Source organism: Aquarana catesbeiana, linkage group LG07, assembly GCF_042186555.1.
Source record: "Aquarana catesbeiana isolate 2022-GZ linkage group LG07, ASM4218655v1, whole genome shotgun sequence".
In the NCBI taxonomy this organism is placed as follows: Eukaryota; Metazoa; Chordata; class Amphibia; order Anura; family Ranidae; genus Aquarana; species Aquarana catesbeiana.
Window position 1 is genome coordinate 277,765,532 of NC_133330.1, and position 25,162 is coordinate 277,790,693.

General features: G+C 42.9%; 1 protein-coding gene across 3 annotated transcripts in view; it reads left to right on the top strand.

Annotated features, from left to right (window-relative positions):
• Window positions 1-11,349, top strand: part of LOC141103610 (histo-blood group ABO system transferase 2-like) — a 166,527-nt gene extending 155,178 nt beyond the window's left edge. For all 3 annotated transcript variants that reach the window (XM_073593400.1, XM_073593399.1, XM_073593401.1), the window contains exons 4-5: window positions 3,293-3,421; window positions 10,442-11,349. In XM_073593400.1, coding sequence (XP_073449501.1) covers window positions 3,293-3,421; window positions 10,442-11,126 — 814 coding nt within the window. In that variant the 3' untranslated portion in view covers window positions 11,127-11,349. The remainder of the gene's footprint in view (window positions 1-3,292; window positions 3,422-10,441) is intronic.
• Window positions 11,350-25,162: the final 13,813 nt, after the last annotated feature.

Consider the following 25,162-nt stretch of genomic DNA (forward strand, 5'->3'; position numbering starts at 1 on the left):
ATAATTAGATGGTATAAAGGAATGATTGTCATATAGCTATGGAAACAAAGAATACATATTATTCATATCAAATAAGTAGCATCATTTATAACATATCTTATTACTACAGCAATTATTAAATGTAATTTTTATTGTTAACATGCAGTTTAGAGAATCCTTATTACCCCATTTCAGATTGGGATATATCGCAATTTTTTGACAAAATGATTTGTCGTAATTAAACCATCCCATACCGCCAAAGCTCTTATATGATTCTATAATATGTTCCAGGTGCTGAAACAGCCCAGTGTATTTTTCTGGATGCTTCTCACCTATTATTGCAGAAAATATGCAGAAAGCCTGCAACCAATTAAAAATAGATCTAGAAACAGGACGGCGCCTGTCATCAGTGCCGTCCTCGGACCTCTTATCAGATTTTGTAAGGAAATCTTTAACAATAGGTAATAAAGACAATAAATCTAAAAATTCACCTTTCCAAATTTTTTCTTTAACTGATAAAGGCAGGTGAAAACCTAGCGGCGACATCTCACAAGGAAGAACCTCTTTAAAGCATGTCTCAGAAACAGAAGCAGGCATACAACAAGCTGGTATATTCGTATTTGTAGAAACAGGAGTAATATTATCAACAGAATTACCTGACCAGACGTTCACTGGAGAAGGAGATACAGATGTGGAATGGTTAACAGATACATTTTCTGTTAATCTGTTTAAAGAAACAAGCAACTGGTTAATTAAAACAGATTGAGCTGACTCACCCGCATAGTTGGACTCTGGTTGATTACAAATAACCGGAATATTTGATCCTTGTGCTGTGCTAACATCCAGACCTGTATTGGATGAAAGAGACATAGGGGCCCTCACCTCATCCAGCCTGGACGGCCTGGATGCCAGTGATGCCAAAGATCCGACCTGAGGTACCTGCCTGGGATGCCTCCCAGCAGAGCTAGGAGACAACACTGCTCTGGGCATAGCCATACCCATATGTAGAGAAGCAGGAGGAGCATTGGTTAAGCTGCGCGGCGACAACTCCTCCCTGCAGGGGGTTTCCCTAAGCGATATTGACGAGCAGCGTGTCCGGCCTCTAACTCTACTGCTGCGGATAGTAGAAGGGGAAAGAACCCGTCTGTTCCTCTTGCCGCGCCGACTCACTCTTTGAGCCCCAGGCAGTGAATCCTCCCGCTCCGCTGCAGAGTGAGACCGCTTCACACTCACCGCTGCTGTGTCTGTGACTGGGCACTCCACCGGTAAACTCCTCTGAATAGAGCGAGCTGGAGAGTTCTGAGCTGAGGCAGGCACAGCCGGACGAGATAAGACGGACAGCTCCGTTCTATCCCTTGTTGGCTGGAGCTCTGCTGACGCTGTGCCCGAAGGAGAGTCCTCTTCAGTGAGTGCCAGACACCGGTGGAGATATTCGCTACCGCCGTCCGCTCCAGCCCTTTCAAGAACTTGTCTGACAAGAGACTTCATGTCCTGTCACGGCTATGAGAGCTTGCAGTAATAACGCAGAGCTCAATCCTAAGCCACCTCAGGGCAAATGTGAGCGGATCTGTCACAGGGGCAGCTTATATAACCTCCTGCACCTGTGGAGAAAACGTTTCTCCCGCTCACTGCCACGTGACAAGCCCGCTCATTTTTTTTTTTAAATAATATATATATATATTTTTTTTTTAATAAAACTTTAAACCCCTTGGCAGCCACAATCCCATGTTGTGGGCCCCTTATTGTGCCCACTTTTCATCAGTTTTTCATCTGTTTATATCTGTTTTCATCCGTTTTCAACCACTTTTTTATATCAGTTTTTCATCCTGGATGACAGTAGATGAAGATGATGTCACTTCTTTTGTTGGCCACTACCTGGGTCACAGGTTAACTTTTGGTTCATAAAGTAAATAAAAATATGTAAATAAAAACATTTTGTAAAAACGGAACGGACAAAAAAAAAAGGATGACCATTCGTTTTTTTGTCTGTTTCAGTTTTTTTAAGCGGAACAAAAATGCAGACTTGTTCCATTTTAAAATGGAATGGGATGGAAGCAGTCTAAAAACTGATGCAAACAGACAAGGTTGTTTTACATCTGCTTACCCATAGGAATGCATGGATGAAAAACAGACAGACGGAATGCCCATTGTAAGATTGGGGTGATCAGACTCAAGCGGTAGGTGCGTTTTCAATGAGTGCACCAGTCCAAAACTGTATTTTTAAGGGCATGGTAGCCCACTTTTATTTAAACGAATAGAGAAGTTCACAAAAGACATCAGTAGTCCACGCAGGGGGTTCCACCATTACTGTATCTTGCAAAATCAGAACACTTCAGCCTCCTGGCTTTACTCTCTTGCCACACGGCTGCTTCAGGCCTCCAACTTAGGCCATAGGTCTGCTCCTCAGACCAAAAGAGTTCCTTGGAGTCAAGCTCTCCTATAGCTTACTTATGATCAGCTCCTTGCTGCTCTGTCACAGAGTACATCTGCCTCCTGCAGACATGCACGCTCTAGCTGCCCCATGCAGCCCCTGACTCCTGTAGAGCAATGGGAGTCCACCTGACTCCCATGCACAGACCTTGTGTCTGTTGTGTGGGGCCCTGAGCCATAGTCAGGTCACAACTAAATAGCCCAGCACACAGCTGTGCAATCAGCGTGCCTGTCTCTCCAAAATCTGGAGTAAACCAGCAATCTTCCAGGTAGCACAGGGTCCCACTGCCACACAGTGTAAAAGAGGCCTTTGACACTGTTTGCAGGTAAAGGCAACATTCACATGGGAGCAGAGACCCATAGACTGTTAATAGGCCATGTGTTTTTTGCTAGCCTGAGCCACCAGATGCTGCCTACAGGCAGTCCATGTAAGTGTATGGGAACGTAGCGACTGTTTGAACACAGCCACTTGTTCCAATTAGACAGTCATGTAGGTAAGTGGCCACAAAGGCAGACAGTGTGCATTCGGGGGTCACTCACCTGCTCCCGCATGCCTGATGAATTGGGATGAATGGCTGTGTCTGTGCATCTGCTATGTCCACAAATATAGGTTGCCTGCACACAGCACCTAGCGACTCAGGCCACATAAATACATACATAAATACATGACCCGTTCCGGTCTAAAGGGCTCAGCCTAAACAGGTGTTATATATGTGTTTTAGCTTTATATTTAGCAATTGGCCTGGAATTTCCATTTAAGACTGCAACATAACCAGCACTGACAAACAGGACAACCAATTGTCATTGTTAAAGGAAACCAGTACTGGCTTGAGTGCTATTTTTAATGTTCTTGATCTAATGCTTTTTTTTTTTCGGTCACCAGGAAAGCTGGTCTAAACGCCATTACTCCCTGGCTTGCCCCAATCATCTGGGATGGACTATATGATTTAAACATTTTAAATGAACACCACAAGGACACCAGGATAGGACTGTTTGTATTTGCTGTAAAAAAGTAAGTATAAGTAAATATACTGGTTAAGGTGTGATAGGACTGCTTTATCGCACATCCTCAGTGTTGAGCAGTTACAAGAAGTATTAGGACATCTAAGATAAGACAAACTGAAAAATAAACTGTAATTGTAAAATTCTGATGTTTTTACTATAGTTTAATTTAATTAACATATTTCTATGTTTTTTATGAGTGTAAATCAGAAAATATTGCTTGAATGGAGAATATATTTGAGAACGGAATCTGCTGCATGACAAATTTATTTTAAAAAAAGGAGACTTACCAGCACATTAAAAGTGTGAGGGAGTGAAAAACGGAAAATTTATATCAAATACTTACCGTAATTTTCCTTTCCTGATAGGCTCCATGGCAGCATACGTGTGGGTTGACCCCGCCTCCATAACTACCCAATAGGACCCCTCCCTATAAATTTCAGCTGTGAGCTCCCAGCCGTGTTTCATAACTAGCCTACTCCAAACATTGGGAGGGACTCCTGCTGCCATGGAGCCTATCAGGAAAGGAAAATTATGGTAAGTATTTGATATAAATTTTCCGTTTTCCTGACAGGCTCCATGGCAGCATACGTGTGGGAAATAACTCGCCAAACACACCCGGGTGGGCACAATGCTGAGCAAGAAAATACATTTATTTAACACTGTCAACTGACAGCACTTTCAAACCAAAATTAACGGATGACAGGGCGGCTGGTTCAACACAATAGTGGGAAACAAACGCTTTAATATATGACCAAGAAGCCGCTCTACATATAACATCAGGTGCGATGTGACGAGAAGCCGCCCAAGAGGTTGAGATACTCCGAGTTGAGTGTGCAGTCACTGCCTCTGGAGGAGCCAAGCCCTTTGCTTTATAAGCCCTTTGAATGGTCTGTACTATTCAAGCAGAAATGGATCTAATTGAGGCCCGTTTTCCTTTATTTTTTCCCCGTAGAAGAATAAAAAGAAAGTCTGTTTGTCTAAACAATTCAGGGCGTGGTTAGCCCATGAAATTCCTGTAAGCGCCGAGAAAGCTCAGGATATCCTGGACTTCTGGAGAACCACAAGGATTAGGTCTAGAGGCCATGTGTTCTGTAAACCTGGACCAGATACGTTCATAAACTCTATTAGTGCTCTTTCGTCTGGCATTAAGAAGAGTCGGAATGGCTTCTTCTGGACAACCTAAGGCTTCAAGCCTTCCCCTCTCAAAAACCAGACCCTGAGAGGTAGATGAGCAGGGCATGGATGCAGGATTGTGCCTTGGGACAGAAGATCCGGCCTGAGAGGCAGAGGAATTGAATCCCGATAACTGAGGAGAGTTAAGAGGGGAAACCATGGCCTGTTGGGCCAAAACGGTATTACTGCTATGACTTCCACCTCCTCTGTTCTGAGCCTGCGGAGAAACTGGAGTATCACAGGTACCGGAGGGAAGGCATACACCTGCTTGAACCTAAACCGATCCGTGAGGGCATCTATCCCATAGGCTTGGGGATCCCGGAACCTCAAATAATACTTGGTCAGTTTGTAATTGCATGGGGATGCAAACAGATCCACTTCTGGAGACACTCCCAGTGTCAGGAGCCACTTGAACACCTCTTTGTGCAGGGACCACTCGTTGTTGTCCATTTGAACACGGGACAAAAGTCTGCCTGTACATTCTGGACCCCTGGAATGTAGACTGCCGAAATGTTGGACAGATTCTTCTGAGCCCAATTCATGATTGGCTCCACCTCCTGTAGGAGAGACCAGCTGCGAGTTCCACCTTGCTTCCTTATGTAGGCCACCGTGGTTGTATTGTCCAACCGGAGCATCACTGAGGAGTTTTCTATCAGATGGTGGAAGGATCTGAGCGCCTGAAAGGCTGCTCGAAGTTCCAGTATATTGGATACAATCCTCTGAGGTGGTGAGTTCTATCTGCCCTGAGCCACTTCCGACAGGCAATGAGCACCCCAGCCCCGATTGCTGGCATCTGAGGTTACTGTAACCCATGTAATGGGGAGAATCGAGTGGCAGTTGCGGAGATTCTTCCCTTGGAGCCACCAAAGGAGAGACTCTCTCTTGGATGGAGTGAAGAGGATGCGCTGACTCTTGCTGGGAGAATCCCATTGTTGGAGAAACCCTTTCTGGAATGGGCGAGTGTGCCATTGCCCCCACTTCACCATGGGAATGGTGGCTGCCATTGTTCCAATCACCTTCAGACATTGAAGAGCGGACAGGTGAGATGAAGCGAGTGTTGAGCGGATCCTGTCCCGGATCACCACAATCTTCTCCTCGGGTAGCGAGATGGTGCCTTCTAGTGTGTTGAAATGGGCACCTAGAAATGTGAGGGACTGAGATGGATTCAGGTGACTTTTCTCTAAATTCAGGAGCCACCCAAACTCTTGGAGAGTGGCAATTACTAGACTCCTGTGCTCTAGAAGTTGACCCTTGTCCTGGGCTAGAAGGAGGAGGTTGTCTAGATAGTGGTGAAGACGAACTCCTTTGACTCGGAGCAAAGCAACAACAGCCAACAGAACCTTGTAGAACACCCGAGGTGATGTCGTGAGACCAAATGGAAGGCAGGTAAACTGTAAGTGTTGATCGCCTACTGCAAAGCGAAGGAACTTTTGGAAGTCTGCCGCCACTGGAAAATGAAAGTAGGCATCTTTCAAGTCTATTGACACCAACCAGTCTCCTAGATGAACCGACTGTTGAATCGTTAATAGTGACTCCATCTTGACTTTTTCCTTTCGGATAAACCGATTGAGATGAGTCAGGTCTATAACAGGCCTCCATGTGCCGTTCTTCTTCTGCACAAAGAATAGAGGGGAATACATGCCTTCACCTCGTTCGCCAGCTGCGCCTTGAGCTAATAAAGTGCTTACGTAAGCTAAAAGAACTTGTTTCTTCTCCTCTGAACTTGGAAGATTTGTTGGCATGAATCTTAGTCTGGGAGTGCTGTTGAAAACCCAGGTGTGGCCTAAGGAGACCGTCCTGACAGTCCAGAAATCTCGAATTGAGGCCACCCAAACATGCCGGAAATGGAGAAGGCGAGCCCCCGCCTGACATGTTTGAGCGAGCCCAATTTCAAAAGGACTTAGTGGAGTCCTGGTTACCAGTAGAATCCTTTTTTGTGGGCTTTTTAAAAGAGGACTGCCTGGATTTACAGGACCTTGAAAATTCCCGACCAGGCCTGTAGCTACGTGCTTCCCTTGCACGGTCGGTGTTCTGCGTTCTTGAAAAGGTGCGTTTCTGGTTCTGTAAACGCCTATCTTGAGGGAGGAACCCTGACTTACCACCCGTAGCCCGGGTAATGGCGCTATCAAGTTTGTTGCCAAAGAGAGATGAACCCTCAAAGGGAATACGGCACCAAGCCTGCTTAGAAGCTGGATCCGCCAACCAGGGTCGGAGCCACAAGGCCCGACGGGCGGTGACCACTGACAACATCACCCGAGCCACAAGGCTAATAACATCAATAGAGACCTCCCCCCAGAAAGGCGGAGGCTAGCCTGATTTCCTGAATAGGGGAGCTCTTGGCCGCTTCTTCAGAGATACCTCTAAGAGAATCATTCACATTGTCTGACCATGCCTCTAAAGTTTTAGAGACTGCTGCTAAGGCCAGGGCAGGTTTGCACACTGTGTCTGCTGTCAAATAAATCCTTTTTAGGTCGGAATGTATCCGTCTCCCCAGAGGATCTTTAAATGAGACTGTATCTTCGAGAGGGAGAGTCACATACCTCACAAGTCTCATTAATGCAGCATCTACCAAGGGAGCTGACTCAAGGTGTTTAACCTCTTCTTCCTTGAAAGGGTATAGTTTTGAGATTTTAGACTTCACCACCACCTACGATCGACTCGGCCAGGAACGTCCGTACACACACACCGGGCTTTCAGGCAGATAATGGCCACCTGCATACTGCTAGGTAAAAGGCCTGTGCGCGCTTGTCATTCCAATGATTCCAGCTCTTCAGCGCTTACTCTGCAATACACTCCATACCCTGCTAGCAGTCAAGGCTTATCGGAGGGACATGACATCACATCAGTTGGCCGATACGATCGCAGGACATCGTCTTCAGGTAGGAGAACCAAACATATGGTCCTACGGAGGAGGTCAAAAAAGGAACACGGCTGGGAGCTCACAGCTGAAATTTATAGGGAGGGGTCCTATTGAGTAGTTATGGAGGCGGGGTCAACCCACACGTATGCTGCCATGGAGCCTGTCAGGAAAGCTAAAATAGTGTTTGACCAATCTGTATAGGCTGTGTTTTTACTAATATATTGCCACCCCCCAAGTTAAAGGCCTTGAAGTGAGACCTGGAGGAGAAAATGAACGGAGGGTCTGCATGACTATGGGAGGAACAGGGTCAGGGAACAGTCAGCTAGGTCAGTGTTGTGGGTAGGGGTGGAGACCCTACCTGATTGGAGGCAGATGTTGAAAGGGGCAGGGTCCAGAGGAGAGGGTCTTGCAGAGGGGTGTTTTCTTTAGCATTCCAAGGAGTCAGGAGAAATGGCAACTTCCCACCCTTTCGCCCTGGTATTAGGGGTTAGCGCATTGGACAGGTAGTGGTGGTATTTGTGTCTCTAGTGTTGATTGAGTTTAAAAAAAAAAAAATCAATAAATACATAAATAAATAATAAAAATGTATATAAGTATAATTTACTGCATGGTGTATATTGCTTAATTTTGTCACAGGAGTTGGCGGGTCAAGGGGTCTTTAGGGGGTCAGTGAGGAATTACAAGGTTACAGGATTAGTGGGGCCCATTTAAGGTATGGCGCTTCCACTTGGTTAGCGGTGGTTCTCCCAGGAGCTAGGTCCCCTGGGGGAGGGGAATATGGAAGTATGTGTGATGTCGGAACGTCTTTGAGTCGGTTGGGGCGTGGCTGAGGACATTGACCATTCCAGTTAAAATTGTGCCTTAAAAACACCCAAAGACCTCTTGTTGTTGGGCATTATATTGTTGAATTTGCACTTATTGGTATGTTTTATGGGATGTTATTTTATTCTTTGGTTAATAACAATTTGGCTGCTGTGGCCATATAAAATCCATGTCACCTACTCTGTGTCTTTTACCTTAATTGTAAGGACCCAGGTTGACAAATCCTTTAGTCAAGTGGCATTGAACGCAAAAATAAAAATTAAATATGTTGGAACTTGCCAATGCTTAAATCTGGTGGCTGCCTTGGTTTTCTTTTTTCATTTACGTTTTATTTTCACCTGGTGATCTGACTAGTAACACACTTCCTGTCTGAATTCTGGATGGAGGAGCAACAGAGACACTATTGGACTGCAGCATTATCAATCTGGGGAGAGGGTAGTGTTAATTACATATAACAAATATAATACAGGCATCACATGCCTTCGTCATGATCACATGCCTGGCGAAGGGGTCCTGAGTGGCTCCAAAACATTACACTATGTCCCTTGTGATTTGATCATTCTGCATTAAAGATTTTGGACGCTATTTGATGATCCATAGAGTGCTACCAAACATATACATTCATTTTGAGACAATGTCTATAACTGCTTCAATACTGGGCACTTTTACCCCCTTCCTGCCCAGGCCAATTTTCAGCTTTCAGCGCTGTCACACTTTGAATGACAATTGCGAGGTCATTCGATGCTGTACCCAAATTAATTTTTTATAATTTAATTTCACATAAATAGAACTTTCTTTTAGTGGTATCAGTGTTGGGTGTTTTTATTTTTTGCTAAAAAAATGAAAAAAGACAGAAAATTTTGATTAAAAAAAAAAAAAAGTTTTTCTTACTTACAAAATTTTCTGACAGAAACTAAGTAATTTTTCTCCTTCACTGATGTGCGCTGATGAGGCGCACTGATAGGCTGCACTGATGGGTAGTGACGAGGCGGCACTTATGGGCACTGATGAGACAGCACTGAAGGGCACTGATGAGGAGACACTAATATGCCGCACTGATAGATGGCATTTATGAGCAATGATAGGTATCACAAATAAGTGGCACTGATGGGCAGCACTGATGAGCAGACACTGAAAGGCATCACTGATGGGCACAAATTTGCATCACTGATGAGCACAGATTGGTGTCACTGATGGTCACTGACTGGCATCACTGCTGGGGCTGCACTGATAATCAGGGTACTGATTACATGCACAGGTCTCCCCTGCGAAGAGATGCCACTGCTCGGCTCCCCTCTCCTTCCACTCAGTCGGTGTAAGGCGAGGAGAGCCAATACACGGCACTTCCATGTTTATGTGTGATTGGCTGTAATTGGACATAGCCGATCACATGGGTAAAGAGCTGCGTTATCGGGTCTTTACTGAGATCGGGGGCATGCCGTGTCCCAGAGCAGTAATTCCGAGGTATTGAAAATCCCAGCGCGTACCCTCTATAACAGAATTGATAACCAAACTGAATAACCTTATGAGAATGGAAGAATTATCAGCACAGCTACATTACCGACATTCTCACTTTTAGGAGATATGGCTCCCCAGGATATTTTTTATCCTTATTTTGCAACCCTATTAACCACTTCAGCCCCGGGAGGTTTTACCCTCTTTTTTTTGCCTTTTACGTGCTTTAATTTGATTACTTGTCTCAAATTTGTAATGCTGTCTTAATATTGTTAAAGCAATATATACCAAGTGCCAGATTTACGCTGTTAGGGGAACCTATTGCATTTATGGGCTCTACTAGATTTCTAAATTATGTCCATATTTTCTTTCTGTAAAACTTTTTATGATGGAAATCTTAACAAAAATATATTGTATAAATTGTATAAGAAAAAAAAAATGCAAGGGTAACAATAAAAGAAGTTGGGGTTTACATACACATTAATTTTAGGGACGTTTGTTTCTCTTCAGCTCACTGTCCAACGAACCTTCAGAAAAATGTGTTACTGGTTTTCCTTTTAAGTGAGCTGATCAGGTTACGTTGGTAAATTTTCATCAGGTAAATATAAAGGGAACACAAAATGGTTCATAGAATACTATGCTGCTTTCTTTGATATTCTAGGATGTGTTTTTTTTTTTATTTAGAGTATTTTTTAACAATGAAATCTTTCATTCTAGGTATATTCGGTTTCTTGGTCCATTCCTGGAATCAGCAGAACGTTTTTTCATGGTTGGCCACAAGGTTACATATTATGTTTACACTGACAAAATTGGTGATGTAGTTCAGCCCAAAATGGGTGAAGGTCGCAATCTGCAGTTGCATGAAGTGTCTGCTGACAAGCGATGGCAAGATGTGTCCATGCGACGAATGGAAATCCTGACAGTCTTGACAAAGGAGCAGATGCCAAAGGAAATTGACTACTTGGTATGTGCTGATGTGGACATGGTCTTTAATGACCATATGGGAGTGGAAATCCTTAGTGACCTATTTGCCACACTGCACCCAGTATTTTTTCTTTCTGATTTCCAAGCATTTACATATGAGCGAAGGCCCATTTCTGCAGCTTATGTACCCTTTGGTAAAGGGGACTTCTATTACATGGCAGCATTGTATGGTGGGAAGGTGGAAGAAATTCACAAGCTTAGCACGGCTTGCCAGAATGGGATCAAGGAGGACAAGAAAAAGAACATTGAAGCCATTTGGCAAGAGGAGTCCCATCTCAACAGATATTTGGTATATAATAAACCTACCAAGGTTCTTTCCCCAGAATATATTTGGGACACAGATTTGCCCAATGGTGAATTAATAAAAAGGAAGAGATTCATAGCAGTACATAAAAACCATGAGGAAGTAAGAAATTAGAATGCTCTGACCAATTCACATGTGTAATAATTTATTACCATTCTCCAAAATGAGGACCTTGGATCAAGGGAAATCATCTTTTTGTATTTGTGATAATTCACTGTTCACTTTGATCATAAAGTAATCAGTTTTTTTTGTTATGTGGAAATGAACACATTTTATTGTTTTGCAGATTGTAGCAGGACAAAAATGATCTCCGCCAAATAAAATGGATTGGATAGATTTTTTTCTTACCTGCAAAATAATTTTCTTGGAGTACATCACAGGACATAGGCTGGTAATTCAGTCGCCAACGGATTAAGTAGCCACTTACAAATATTTGTACACTGACAAATCAAAATTGTAGGGACAGCCAAGATTACACTTCCCACTCCCAGCATGCCTTTAGTTTTGTAGCAAGCAATACAAATATAGGGTGGAGTGATTGCTGATGTAATCCTATTTTTATGCTGGTATTTCAGTCACCAATGGGACATCCCAAAGCAGGCCAACTGAGGTATGGCAAAACAGCAACCAAATGGTTAACAAGCTCAAACAAGGACAGGCAAAGCCCCAAAATATCCACCAGCAGCAGTGGAACAAGAAGCCGCTGACCCTTGCAGGATAGTTCAGGAATGACAGTCAGACTGATGAAAAGAGGCTATAGCCTGAGAATTAAACATGAAAAGTATGCACCACATTCAAGCAATGTGGCTTTTCCCATTTAGGACACTTGGCGCAAGACAAAGGGAAGTGCAATACAGGGGAGCTCCACAGACCAACACTTAAGCCAAAGTATCAGCCTTATGTGCTCAGGAAGAACCTATCTTGGATACCTGACAGAGAATATCCACCAGCCCAACGACACAATAGTGCAAGGTCATAGGGAAGAGCTCCAGTTCCTGTAGCACAGAAGGATCCTCTAAATATGAATCCAGGGTCTCTGACCATGGTTGGTTAAAGAGCTAAAATCTAGCAGATAGTCAGGGAGATTCCCTCTCTCTATTTGTCATGTTTACCATTAAAAGTGAAAGGAAATGAAATTTTGAGTTGTCCCCAGAAATGTAATAGAGGAGAAATCTTTCAATGGGGACACTAGTTATCCTTGATACGTTTGAGGGAATGCCCATTGACAGGTCCTCTTTTTGTGCCGAATTCTCAGAACTAAGATCACCTGGCACAGTATCGCCCAGTGTTGCTTCCTCACACCTGATTTAAACCTCTTATTGCCGTACTACCATGTTGCACATTACACGGCAATCATGGGTTGAAATCGGATGGTGAGGAGGCAACATATTGCCTCCTCACCACCTGTCAAACACACTAGGATCACTTTTCAGAGGAGCAGCAGTGCCTGCTGAACTTGTGAATGAGCCCTTATTCGGCAGTGGCACCCTTAGGGCTTGTTCACACATAAAGTTGGGGTGTGGTAAAACCCTTCGGTTTTATCACCCCTACCCCCCTTAGCTGCTGAGGCAGTAGCCAAAGGTGTACACATGCCACAGCAGGAAATAAGCCTCCTGTTGCTTTTGGTGGGTGCTACATCCTGGCAATCATGACCTAGTCAAGTAAATGGGGCCACTCTGCAAGCGCTTCGCAACTACATGCTTCTGCGGGGTCCAAGGGGTTAAAGCAGATGGTGGGTAAGGCAACACAAGGCTGCTTTTATGCCCAATGTATTGCTTCACACTGACCTGAAAATCTTTCTTTCCGGCTACTGGCACCACTTTGGAGACCACTAGCCGAGATAAGAGATGCTCCCTATTACAGCTCCAACTTTACAAGTAGTCCCTCTGCATTGCACTCTGTTTGATGCTCTGGGATGGGGGGTCAGCAAGCCCAGACCGCGATCTACCAGTCACCTTGTCCGCAATCTACTGGTAGATAATGATCTACAGGTTGCTGACCCCTGCCCTAGGGGTTCTCCCCCTAAGGAGTAACTTGCGTTTATATTTTTACCCCCCAAGTGCATTACCTTACATTTTCCAATGTAACCAATGTTTTCCAAAATTAATCCTGCATCAACTGGATCTCATTTACAACCAGTCAGATTAAACAATCTCGTACCGGCATCAATTGCAACTAACTATCTAAGTTAGTTAAGAGCAATTGATCACCAAATAACCGCCTAGTGATCTTTAACCACTTGCCGCCCGCCATATAGCAAAATGACGGCGGCAAAGTGGTTTCAATATCCTGACTGGACGTCATATGACGTCTTCAGGATATTGAGCCGCTGCGCGCCCCCAAGGGTGCGCATAGCGGCGATCGTTGTTTGCTGTGTGTCAATCTGACACACCGCAACTACGATCTCGGTAAAGAGTGTCTGACGGAGACTCTTTACCACGTGATCAGCCGTGTCCAATCATGGCTGATCACGATGTAAACAGGAAGAGCCGGTGATCGGAATTTCCTCACTCGTGTCTGTCAGACGCGAGTAGAGGAGAGCCGATCGGCTGCTCCTCTGACAAGGGGGGTCTGTGCTGATCGATTATCAGCACAGCCCCCCCCCCAGGATGCCCACACTGGAACACCAGGGATGCCACTAGGACCACCAGGGATGTCACCACCAGGTGTATAAATTAATTTAGGAAGGTCTGCGCTTAGGACATGTGTGAAGGTTGCAGCCTCCCCAAAAAAACCCCGTAAGAGGGCTCTAGAATATATAAAGAAAGAAGATGTGAAGGGGCGAGTGGCGCTACCTATATGTCAAATAGTGCTCTACCAAATCACTCTATAGAGGCTAAGTATTAAAAGACACAGTGTTATTGTGGAATAAATTATAACAAAACAGTTTCCATAAAGGTGATAGTGTAATAGTTATCACACCTCACCTACCCCTGTAGGTGAGTACTAAAACCCTCTACGTGTGGACACCAATCCTACACAGGAGAAGTTATCACCAAAAATGTAATGGCTTACAAATTAGTATATAAAACATCCAGACATGAATATCATGATAGTATAGTGATCCTCTGCTTGTAACAGTGCGTATAGTGTCCAAACCCAAAATACAGGCTGTGAGTGAACCCAAAAACCAAATCCAAATAAAAATGCAAAGACTCGCACCAAAAAACAAAAAAGTTATAAAAAATTGCATCAAAGTCGCACCAAAATGTAATTATCGCACCATATACAAAAACATATACGTTTATACATATAGTGTCCCAATCATAAAATCAATGTGTATATAAACATAAGATGCAAAAAAAAAAAAAAAAATTGCATCAAAAAACAGAAAAAGTGCAAAAATCACAAAAAAATTCAAAATTCCACCAAGATGCAGTTTATCGCACCGTGTACAAAGAACACATAGGTGCATTCATCCCAATGAAGGTGACTGTTCGTGTTAAGAGGAATTGTAGCAGGTGACTTTAGTGATCACAGAATCTTGACAGGTGACTTGCGTGCTCTCCCTCAAGGGTCCCCACTCACCAGATCCTACTACCCCTACAGGGGTAATGCGCATGTAGCGCCTTAGGTTGACAGGTAACCACTGGTGTCAGCCTTTGCAGTTCCTCGAGCAGCCTTTGGATATCCGGGTTGTGATAGATGTAATTTTCATAATCCTCATAAAAAAGAGAAATTGGCTCCCATAGTGCAGTATAACCAAAACTTCCGTTTATTAAAAGATTATTAAAAAAAAAAAAAATGTATAAAAGCAAACAGACAAAAAATGCAGTTCATGCAGCGTAATACCTAGTCGCACAGGGGCTGCACTTGCCGGTATAAAGCATAGGCAACCGAGCTGTAGGTGGACAGCGTGCACTCTGGTTGCATTCCACCCACTGGCTCAGCTTCCTGGAAGTCACTTGATGTGCGTAGTGACGCCGTACGCGTTTTGTCATAGACGTCTTCAGCGGCGAAGTCTTACCACTGCACGTCACATATTTTATAAGGGAGAGCGGCTTGTAACCCCGCCCACTTAACACCGATCCGCCCAGCTAATACTGGGAACCAGGAAACCCATGCATCGCATATAGATGTTAAATAGGTGCCCATCCCAGGGCGGACCAAATATGGTTTCAGGTGAAGGTAGATAATAATACATCCGCTTTCCCTTGATAACACCATAAACTTCATAAACACAAATCAGTTAATACAGAGACAAGGGTAAATATAGCAGTATAAGATAAATTTATACCGTTAGTATATAATCTAATTGCTCCAGAATCCCCCTAGTGGCTAAGGATAAAATCTTAAGGATAAACTTAGTAAGAGAGCAAAGCCAGATATTACCCAGTAAAACTGTCTAAATACCCATCAACCATCGCTGACTACTCCAGCCCTTGTAAAAAGTGGCACAGAGTAGGGTTAAGGGTAAAATGAGAATGAAGGTAAACATAGAATTAAAAATAAAGATAAAAGTACCTATAAAAATAATAGAAATAAAAATAGAAATAAATTGCCTAATCCAAAAGGCAGCAAATACAAATATTTTCCTATTGAACCTGGCTCAACAATTAGTTTGCATACCTGCAATTTCCTGGTAGCCCAGACCCTAAAATGAAGGAGGTGGGTATGGGTACCAGGGGGGCAGGCCATAAATTGTGGTAGAAATTTGGGAGTTAAGGTAAAAAAAAATATATGTATAAATTGTAAGACCAAACCTCCTAACGTGTGTACTCTGGAACCCACCCCACAAGGCATGCAATGTGTGAAGAGAGGCATGGTGGTGGGCCCTCTATACAATCCCCACACTACAGCTTAGGGGGTAAGCAACATCTCAGACAGTACATGGAGGTGTGGGATGGGCATCTGATCCTCCACCTACTTGAAAGATTCCTCTGCACACCCCTACATAATGTATATACCGTGGCCCCCCACCAATTGGAGGGGGGCGTCACGACCAACATAGTTAGCATAGGGGGGTGGTACAGAGGTATATACATAACTTCTAAAGTAGAAATCATACTACCATAAACCAGGATTATTACCTCTGTACCACCACCCTATGCTAACTATGCTGGTCGTGACACCCCCCCTCCAATTGGTGTATACATTATGTAGGGGTGTGCAGAGGAATCTTTCAAGTAGGTGGAGGATCAGATGCCCATCCCACACCCCTCATGTACTGTCTGAGATGTTGCTTACCCCCTAAGCTGTAGTGTGGGGATTGTATAGAGGGCCCACCACCATGCCTCTCTTCACACATTGCATGCCTTGTGGGGTGGGTTCTAGAGTATTAGCTGAGGCACAAACGTTAGGAGGTTTAGTCTTACAATTTATACATCTATATATTTTTACCTTTTAACTCCCAAATTTCTACCACAATTTATGGCCAGCCCTCCTGATACCCATACCCACCTCCTTCTTTTTAGGGTCTGGGCTACCAGGTAATTGCAGGTATGCCAGCTAATTGTTGAGCTAGGTTCAATAGGAAACTATTTGTATTTGCTGCCTTTTGGATTAGGCGATTTATTTCTATTTTTAATACTTTTATATTTCTATAGGTACTTTTATCCTTTTTTTTAATTCTATGTTTACCTTTATTCTCATTTTACCCTTAACCCTACTCTGTGCCACGTTTTACACCCTACGGGCCAAAGGGCTTGAGTAATCAGCGATTGGTTGATGGGTATTTAGACAGTTTTACTGGGTAATAGCTGGCTTTGCTCTCTTACTAAGTTTATCCTTAAGATTTTATCCTTAGCCACTAGGGGGACTCTGGAGCAATTAGACCATATACTAATGGTACAGATTTATCTCACACCACTATATTTACCCCGGTCTGCGTATTAACTGATTTTATTTAGGGTCTGGGCTACCAGGTAACTGGAGGTATGCCAGTTAATTGTTGAGCCAGGTTCAATAAGAAACTGTTTGTATTTGCTGCCTTTTGGACTACGTGATTTATTTTATTTTTATTTTTTATATCTCTATAGGTACTTTTTTTCTTTATTCGTAATTCTATGTTTACCTTTATTTTCATTTTATCCTTAACCCTAATCTGTGTCACTTTTTAAACCTTACGGGACTAAGGGCTTGAGTAATCAGTAATGGTTGATGAGTATTTAGACAGTTTTACTGGGTAATATCTGGCTTTGCTCTCTTACTAAGTTTATCCTTAAGATTTTATCCTTAGCCACTAGGGGGCTTCTGGAGCAATTAGATTATATACTAATGGTATAAATTTATCTTATACTGCTATATTTACCCCGGTCTCTTTATTAACTGATTTGTGTTTATGAAGTTTATGGTGTTATCAAGGGAGAGCGGGTGTATTATTATCTACCTTCACCTGAAATCATATTTGGTCCGCCCCGGGATGGGCACCTATTTAACATCGTTATGCGATGCATGGGTTTCCTGGTTCTCAGTATTAGCTGGGCGGGTGGGTGTAAAGTGGGCGGGATTACAAGCCGCTCTCCCTTATAAAATACGTGACGTGCAGTAGTAAGACATCGCCACTGAAGGGATCTTTAAATTACCCAATGATGCTATATATATTAAGAATCCCTATTAAAACGTAATATTTAACATCTCCAACTATGGGGTTGAAGTAGTGATATCCACGCTTTACAAAATGTCATTATAAACAAAAACAAATATCTTTGTGTTCTGAATTTCTACAACCAATAAAATACAGAAAATTAATTTTAATTCATATTGTATTTTATATTTCATATAAAAACACACAACCGCAATCTTCAGTATAGACCCATTAACTTGTTAGTAACCCATAAATCTTCCTTGTCATAAAAAGCATCTAAACTACAGTATAAACCCATTAACTTGCTAATATCTCATAATTGTTTATTATCTCTCATCACATTATCTCTCATAATAGTCTCATAATAGTTAATTAATTACTAATGAATCCATTTATGTCCAGTTCAATGTTTAACCCTTCGGGGCTCATCGTCTGTAACAAATCAATCCATTTTGTTTCTTTTTTGGAGAGGTCTCTTACTCTATTTGAGCCCCTCCATGATGGAAGGACTCTCTCCACACCACAAAATGAGTGAGGAGGGATCCCTTGCATGACCATGCCTATAATGCTCAGAAACACTAGTATCAGTACCCTTTAATATTAGTTACATGCTCTTCAATTCTAACTTTAAGATTTCTTTTTTAACATCCTATATACATCAGTCCTCAAGGGCAAACCAATGCATATACGACGTGAGTAGTATCGCAGGTACAGAGCTCATTAATCTCATATTCACAACTGGTTTTTGTTAGAGACAAATGCAGAACATCTCTTCACATTACTTTTTGCATGGTAGCACGCTTTACACTTCCCACAAGCCACAAAGCATTTTCAGCAAGGCCAAAATGTAGGTCAAAATATGTCAAAAGATCATTGATCCCCCATCCAAACCTACATTTTGGCCTGGCTGAAAAGGCTTTGTGGTTTGTGGGAAGTGTAAAGCGTGCTACCATGCGCTGCTACTTGGGACACAGCCCCTCCCCAACCAAGGTAAAGAGTCAATTTCATTGGCACTTTACCACGTGACCAGCTGTGTCCAATCACAGCCAGTCACATGTACTCTGCTCGTGATCGCCGCTCATGAGCTCCCCCGGGGGTGCGCAGCTCGGAGATCAGGGATGAGGCATGTCCCTTGAACACTGCCCATCCCCGATCAGGGTAAAGAGTCAGTGAAATTGGCTCTTTACCACGTGACCGGCTGTGTCCAATCACATGTCAATAAGTGGCTGTAGCGCAGTTTCGAGGTTCTCCTCCTCAGTGTGTGAGGAGGAGACCTGGATGAAAATGTGCAGGAATGTGCCCGATCCCCCCCCCAAATAAAGAGGACCTGTCACAGCCCATCAGGAGTACCTGTCCCAGCCCATCAGGAGTACTTGTGACCAGCCCCAGAGTACCTGTCACAGCTCATCAGAGTAACCGAGTACCTGTAATCAACCCATCAGAGTACCCCAAGTACCTATCTCCAGCTCATCAGAGTACCCCGAGTACCTGTCACCAGTTGGGGTGTTTTCTTTTCAAAATGGGGTCATTTTGTGGGTAATTTCATTGTCCTGGTGCTCCAGGGCCTTCAAAAATGTGACAGGTAGTCAGGAAACTAAATGTGTAATTTATACTCCTAGAACACCTGATGGTGCTCCCTGAATGTTGGACCTCTCTATGTGGCTGGGCTGTGTAAAAGTCTCACACATGTGGTATAGCCATACTCAGGAGGAGTAGCAGAATATTTTTTGGGGTGTCATTTTTGCTATGTACATGCTACGTGTTAGAAATATCTTATAAATTGACCACTTTGTGTAAAAAAAAAAAAAAAAAAAAACATTTTCATTTTCTTTCCACTTTTTTTAAGGCTTTTGGAAAAAAATGAACCATTCAAAAGACTCATTATGCCTCATAGAATATACGTTGGGGTGTTTGCTTTCCAAAATGTGGTAATTTTTTGGGTAATTCCATTCTCCTGGTGCTCCGGGGCCTTCAAAAATGTGATAGGTAGTCAGGAAACTAAATGTGTCATTTATACTCCTAGAACGCCTGATGGTGCTCCCTCCATGTTGGACCTCTCTATGTGGCCAGGCTGCGAAAAGTCTTCCACATGTGGTATCGCCATACTCTGGACGAGTAGTAGAATGTATTTTGGGGTGTAATTGGAAGTATACATATGCTGTGTGTGAGAAATAACTTGTTATTATGATCATTTTGTGTAAAATAATAATAATATTTTATTTTCCCAAGAATTGTGGGAAAAAAATACAACTTCAAAAAACTCACCATGCCTCTTACTAAATACCTTGGGCTGTCTACTTTTCAAAAAGGGGTAATTTGGGGGGTATTTGTACTCTTCTGACATTTCAGGGTCTCAAGAAATGAGAGACGCCATGTGTGATCAATTTTCAATGATTTGCATCACAGCTTTTAGACTCAATAACTTTCACACATACCAAATAATATACATTTATTTTAGTTATTTTTACCAAAGATATGTAGCCTTGTAAATTTTGGCCCACATTTATGAACAAAAATTACTTATTTGCAAATTGTTTTCATAGAAACTAAAAAAAGTGTTTTTTTTTTTCAAAATTTTCTCACAAAAATAAAAAAACCCAGTGGTGATTAAATACCACCAAAAGAAAGCTCTATTTGTGTGGGAAAAAAATTATAAAAATTTTGTTTGAGTACAGTGTTGCATGACTGAGTAATTGGCATTCAAAGTGCGAGAGTGCTAAAGCTGAAAATTGGTCTGGGCAGGAAGGGTGTATAAGTGCCCTGTATTGAAGTGGTTAAAGGTAACCATCCTCACCTGTGATCTGTTTGCTTGTAATTAGTGTGTGTGTATAAAAGGTCAATGAGTTTCTGGACTCCTGACATGCCCTTACATCTTTCATCCAATGCTGCACCAAAGTTTCTGGATTCTGACTCATGGGGAAAGCAAAAGAATTGTCAAAGGATCCAAGGAAGATATCCAAGGAATTGAGAATGCCAATCAGCAGTGTTCAAACTCTAATCAAGAAGTGGGAAATGAGGGGTTCTGTTGAAACCAAACCACCGTCAGGTAGACCAACTAAAATTTCAGCCACAACTGCCAGGAAAATTGTTCAGGATGCAAAGAAAAACCCACAAATAACTTCAGGTGAAATACAGAACTCTCTGAAAACATGTGGTGTGGCTGTTTTCCTGGCAATGGTGGGTGCTGCATTCCTGGCAATGGTGGATGATGCATTCATGGTAATGGTGGGTGCTGCATTCCTGGCAATGATGGGTGCTGCATTCCTGGCAATGGTGGATGCTGCATTCCTGGCAACGGTGGATGCTGCATTCCTGGAAATGGTGGATGCTGCATTCCTGGAAATGGTGGATGCTACATTCCTGGCAATGGTGGGTGCTGCATTCCTGGCAATGGTGGGTGCTGCATTCCTGGCAATGGTGGGTGCTGCATTCCTGGCAATGGTGGGTGCTACATTCCTGGCAATGGTGGGTGCTACATTCCTGGCAAAGGTGGGTGCTGCACTGATGGAAATGGGGGTGCTGCACTGATGGCAATGGGGGTGCTGCACTGATGGCAATGGTGAGGCTGCAGATGGGCACTGGCCCTTATTTTGCTTAACAGTTCATTATTTAATATTTACATTTTTTTCCTGAAACTTCCCTCTTAAAGTGAAGGTGTGTCTTATACGCCAATAAATACTGCATATCCAAATAACACGCCCAAGCTCATCTCTTTACTCACACACAGCCACAAAGGCAAGATAATTCTAGTGCTCGAACTAACACACTTAGACCGAATTTTAATGGTTCAAAGAATGTCAGGCAAAATGGTTGGCCCTCACGCATGTTTACTTCAAATCTGGCCCCCTTTGAAAAAAGTTTGGACACCCCTGCTTTAGACGCTGCTAAATTGTGCACACCTCCACCTGCTATTATATCTGCTCACCTCAACAATGAGTCAGACTCAAATATCGATCTTTTACTCTCACTCCTTAATGACCACTCCTTTCCGCAGTGGATCAGCTGTTCACCTTCAGCCCTTTGCTGTTTCAACAACTTCCAATAAGTTTCCCACAAGAACAGAGTGGATCTTTCATTTAGACAACCTCGCTCCTTAGACTCTCCTCCACTCTTGGGCTTATCGTTTCCAGTGTCATGCAATCACAAACATAGGAAACATAGTGCTCTCTGTTTTAAAATGTATTAAATCACCCCCGCTAAAAAAGGACACAAGATGAAAAAGCAAAATTTGCATGTGTGTAATACTATAGCGTCCGCTACCGCTCACCATCATGGCTGCGTGACGTCACGGGCACGGCTCCTCCCCTCTACACGCGTATCGACCTCTGATTGGTCTTCCTCAGCAGATGCCGTAGTAAATTGTGATGACTCTCCTGCTTTTTATATAATTTTATATATATAAAATTTGCACAAAGATTTTGATATTGAGAGTTATCACGTCAGTAGCACTGCACTATATGCACATATATATCAGGTTTTTATTATTGTTCCTGCTAGTGAGGTTTTTTTATATTTTTCCTTGCATTACTGTAAATGAGACCTAAAACAATAATAAAAATCCAAAATTCTGAGTTGTCACTAAAACTGGAGTAGAAGGCAAATATCCCAATGGCACACTTGTTCTGGTGACGACTGTCTAAGTGGGTGTTTCCCTCCATTTGGAGAGATTTTCTCTGGTTTCCTGTTGTGTCTACAGCACAGGAACTCCAGAGAAAAAACTGCCCAATGGTACAGAGATGGGTAAAGTAAAACCCCACGGGGGTTTTACCTATTTCTTCCTTTATCCGACTTTTTTCCCTTTTTTTTAAAGCTGCACTCCAGGATGAGCCATCATTCTCTAAATACAAGATGTATTCTTCTTGAATATTGATAAGCTTAGTGTATTTCTTCCAGATCTGTGCATTAATCCAGTGTAAAACTCTGCTTCTGTGCTGGAACTTCCTGAAATAAAGACCATGTCATCGCTACTCTCTTCATGTGCAGGGTGATCGGGCTGCTATCCACCCTCTCCTATAGTTTTCTGTAGTGGGTGGAGCCTGCTGAACCCCTCCCACAGCTCTCATCTCTGTACAGGCTATGTATAGCACAGTGATGATGTCACTGCTACTTTTACAAGGTTATATCTGCGATTGCAAAGGCATTTGTTGAATGCAAAGCAGATTTATACCCTTTTAGGCAATTTGGGACTGAATTTAAAATAGTTTTTGTGCCTGGACTTCTGCTTTAATTTTTGCATTGTATATGGAAATGAAAAATGAAACCGCGCTTGTGGTAGTAGGTTAAAAGTGGAAGAGCTGCCTGCACAATATGAAATATATCATATACAGTATGTAAACACAATACCAGAATAAGGGCTGGGCATTACATATACTTTAAAGGATAAGTTCACCTTTTGGAACATGTTACATGTTCCACCCATATTTAGGGTTGAACATGTAACATATTTCAGTGTCTGCAGCCAGGTCCCTGATTCCCTCCTCAGTGTGACAGCAGGTAGGGGATCTTCTCCCCCGCCGGTGTTCCAGGCTCCTCTTCTTTATGGGGTGCCCCCAGGGAAAGCCACTTTCCCTGGGGGCACCCGTGTGGGTTCGCTCCCGAGTTCCGCTACTGTGTCCATTGACACAGACACTAGGACTTGGCCACGCCCCCCCGCTCCTGTGTCACTGGATTTGATTGACAGCAGTGGGAACCACTGGCTCTTGTTTGTCCAACGAGGAGAGCGACAGTGGCTGGAGCAGCTGCGCTCATGCATAATGCTGGATCGGATCGGGCATGGGTAATAAAAGGGGGGGGGGGGTCTGGGGGGAGCTGCAGCACAGAAGGTTTTTCTCCTAATGCACAGAAGGCATTAAGGTGAAAATCCTTGAGGCTTTAAAACCATTCCATAAAAACAGCTGGTTTTACTGTCAAGTGACAATCTTTCCTACAGTGTTCATTTCCTTTTTTCTAGTCTTTTTCATACTCTTGAGTAAAGCCACTACCTGACTGATAATCTCTCAAACTACTACTCCACTTTGCCACTGCTTCCATACTGATGTTCTGAGAAGCAGAATTTCGGCTCAGTCAAGTCATCTATTTCTAAGGAAAGCAGCAGCTGTGAATATCACTTTATTCACTGACTAAAATAAGAACTGATTGATAAATAAGTCTTTCAAAACTGCACATGCTTTTTAACCACTTCACATCCTTAAAACATTTAAAACATCCTGAGCTTGAAGTGGTTAAAACAAGCTTGTGGCTGATGATGGTTTTGTCACTTCTGGTTTCAGAGCTGTAATTCTTTGGCTACTGTAGCCAAGGATGCAGCTAACCAACATGACCTGTGCTTGATTAGCTGCAGAGAGGGCAAGGGAAACACTGAGGGTTTAAAAGACTCCTGATGTCTCCATAAAGAGTATTTGTCACCTGCTCATTGCTATCACATAGGGGGCTTGTGACGGCAACAAAGTTAAAAGCAATGACTGCACTACACATGTAAGGTATCACCAAAAATGCCAGAGTGGGAGCAATGATTCTAGAGCCATATTTCGCAGTTAACTGTAAACTGATAACCTGCACAGGCTTTTAAATTTAGGTAGTGTAGTTTGTTGCCATTTTACAGATGTGCACAATTTTGTGTCTTGACATATTTGATATCTATTTACTCAACACAACCACATCTTTCAAATTTTACCAAAAATATTGGGTATTATATTGTGTTTGTGTGCAATAAATAAATATTGGTGTGTTTTTCCTTAAAATATGTGTTTGAAAAACGGCTGCATATAAAACAAAAACAAATAAAAAAAGAAAAGTGTGTGAGTGTGGCGCTGTCCCAGGGTTGTAAAAGAAATGTCTGCATATATGCAATTATATCCAAAGTGTCATGTGTGTATTCCTTTAAGTGAAATAAGTATGGCAGTTATTACCACTCCTGTGGATTAAAGTGACTGGTGATTTAAACATAAGAGGCATAATGAGTGCAATAAATCGCATCCAAGGTGTCTAGTGCTATATTCCCTCAAAGGAAAAACAGTATTAGCCGCTGCCAAAAGCATGAAATGGTCTGTGTCTAAACACTAAAAAACACAAAGTTGCAATAAATACATTACACGTGACATGCAAAAAATTTCTAAAGTGTCTGGTGCTAAATATATAAATATTAAAAAGGCGTCCGTTGTAGGATTCCTCAAAGCACACAACAGGTGTTAATCCAGTGCTGGTGTCTCGCGTTGTGATTGTGCAGAGACTCACCAGCTGTATATCCCCTGCAGGGGTAACGAGTAGTCACAGTATGTGCCACTGTGCAGCAGTACCTGGCAAGACCAGGACCAGGATGGTATCATAAGGACATAAGAAGAAAGGATTCCATAGTGTGAAACCATTTAAAAACACTATTTATTTGGTCAGATAAAAAGGGTACTCACATTGTAGTAGAAAAAATGAGCAGTGTACAATGCTTACAAAGATGTTCCTAAGCATCAGCTTTGCAGGGAGATGTCAGCAAGGCGTTCAGTCAAAGGCCACGCCCTACGTACGTTTCGTCACACGGACTTCTACGGGAGCGTGGTCCCTGCATCGTCTCCCCTATCTTTATATGCTGTGCAGTCCGTAGTGCATCTGCGTTTCAGCGGTCATATTTGGT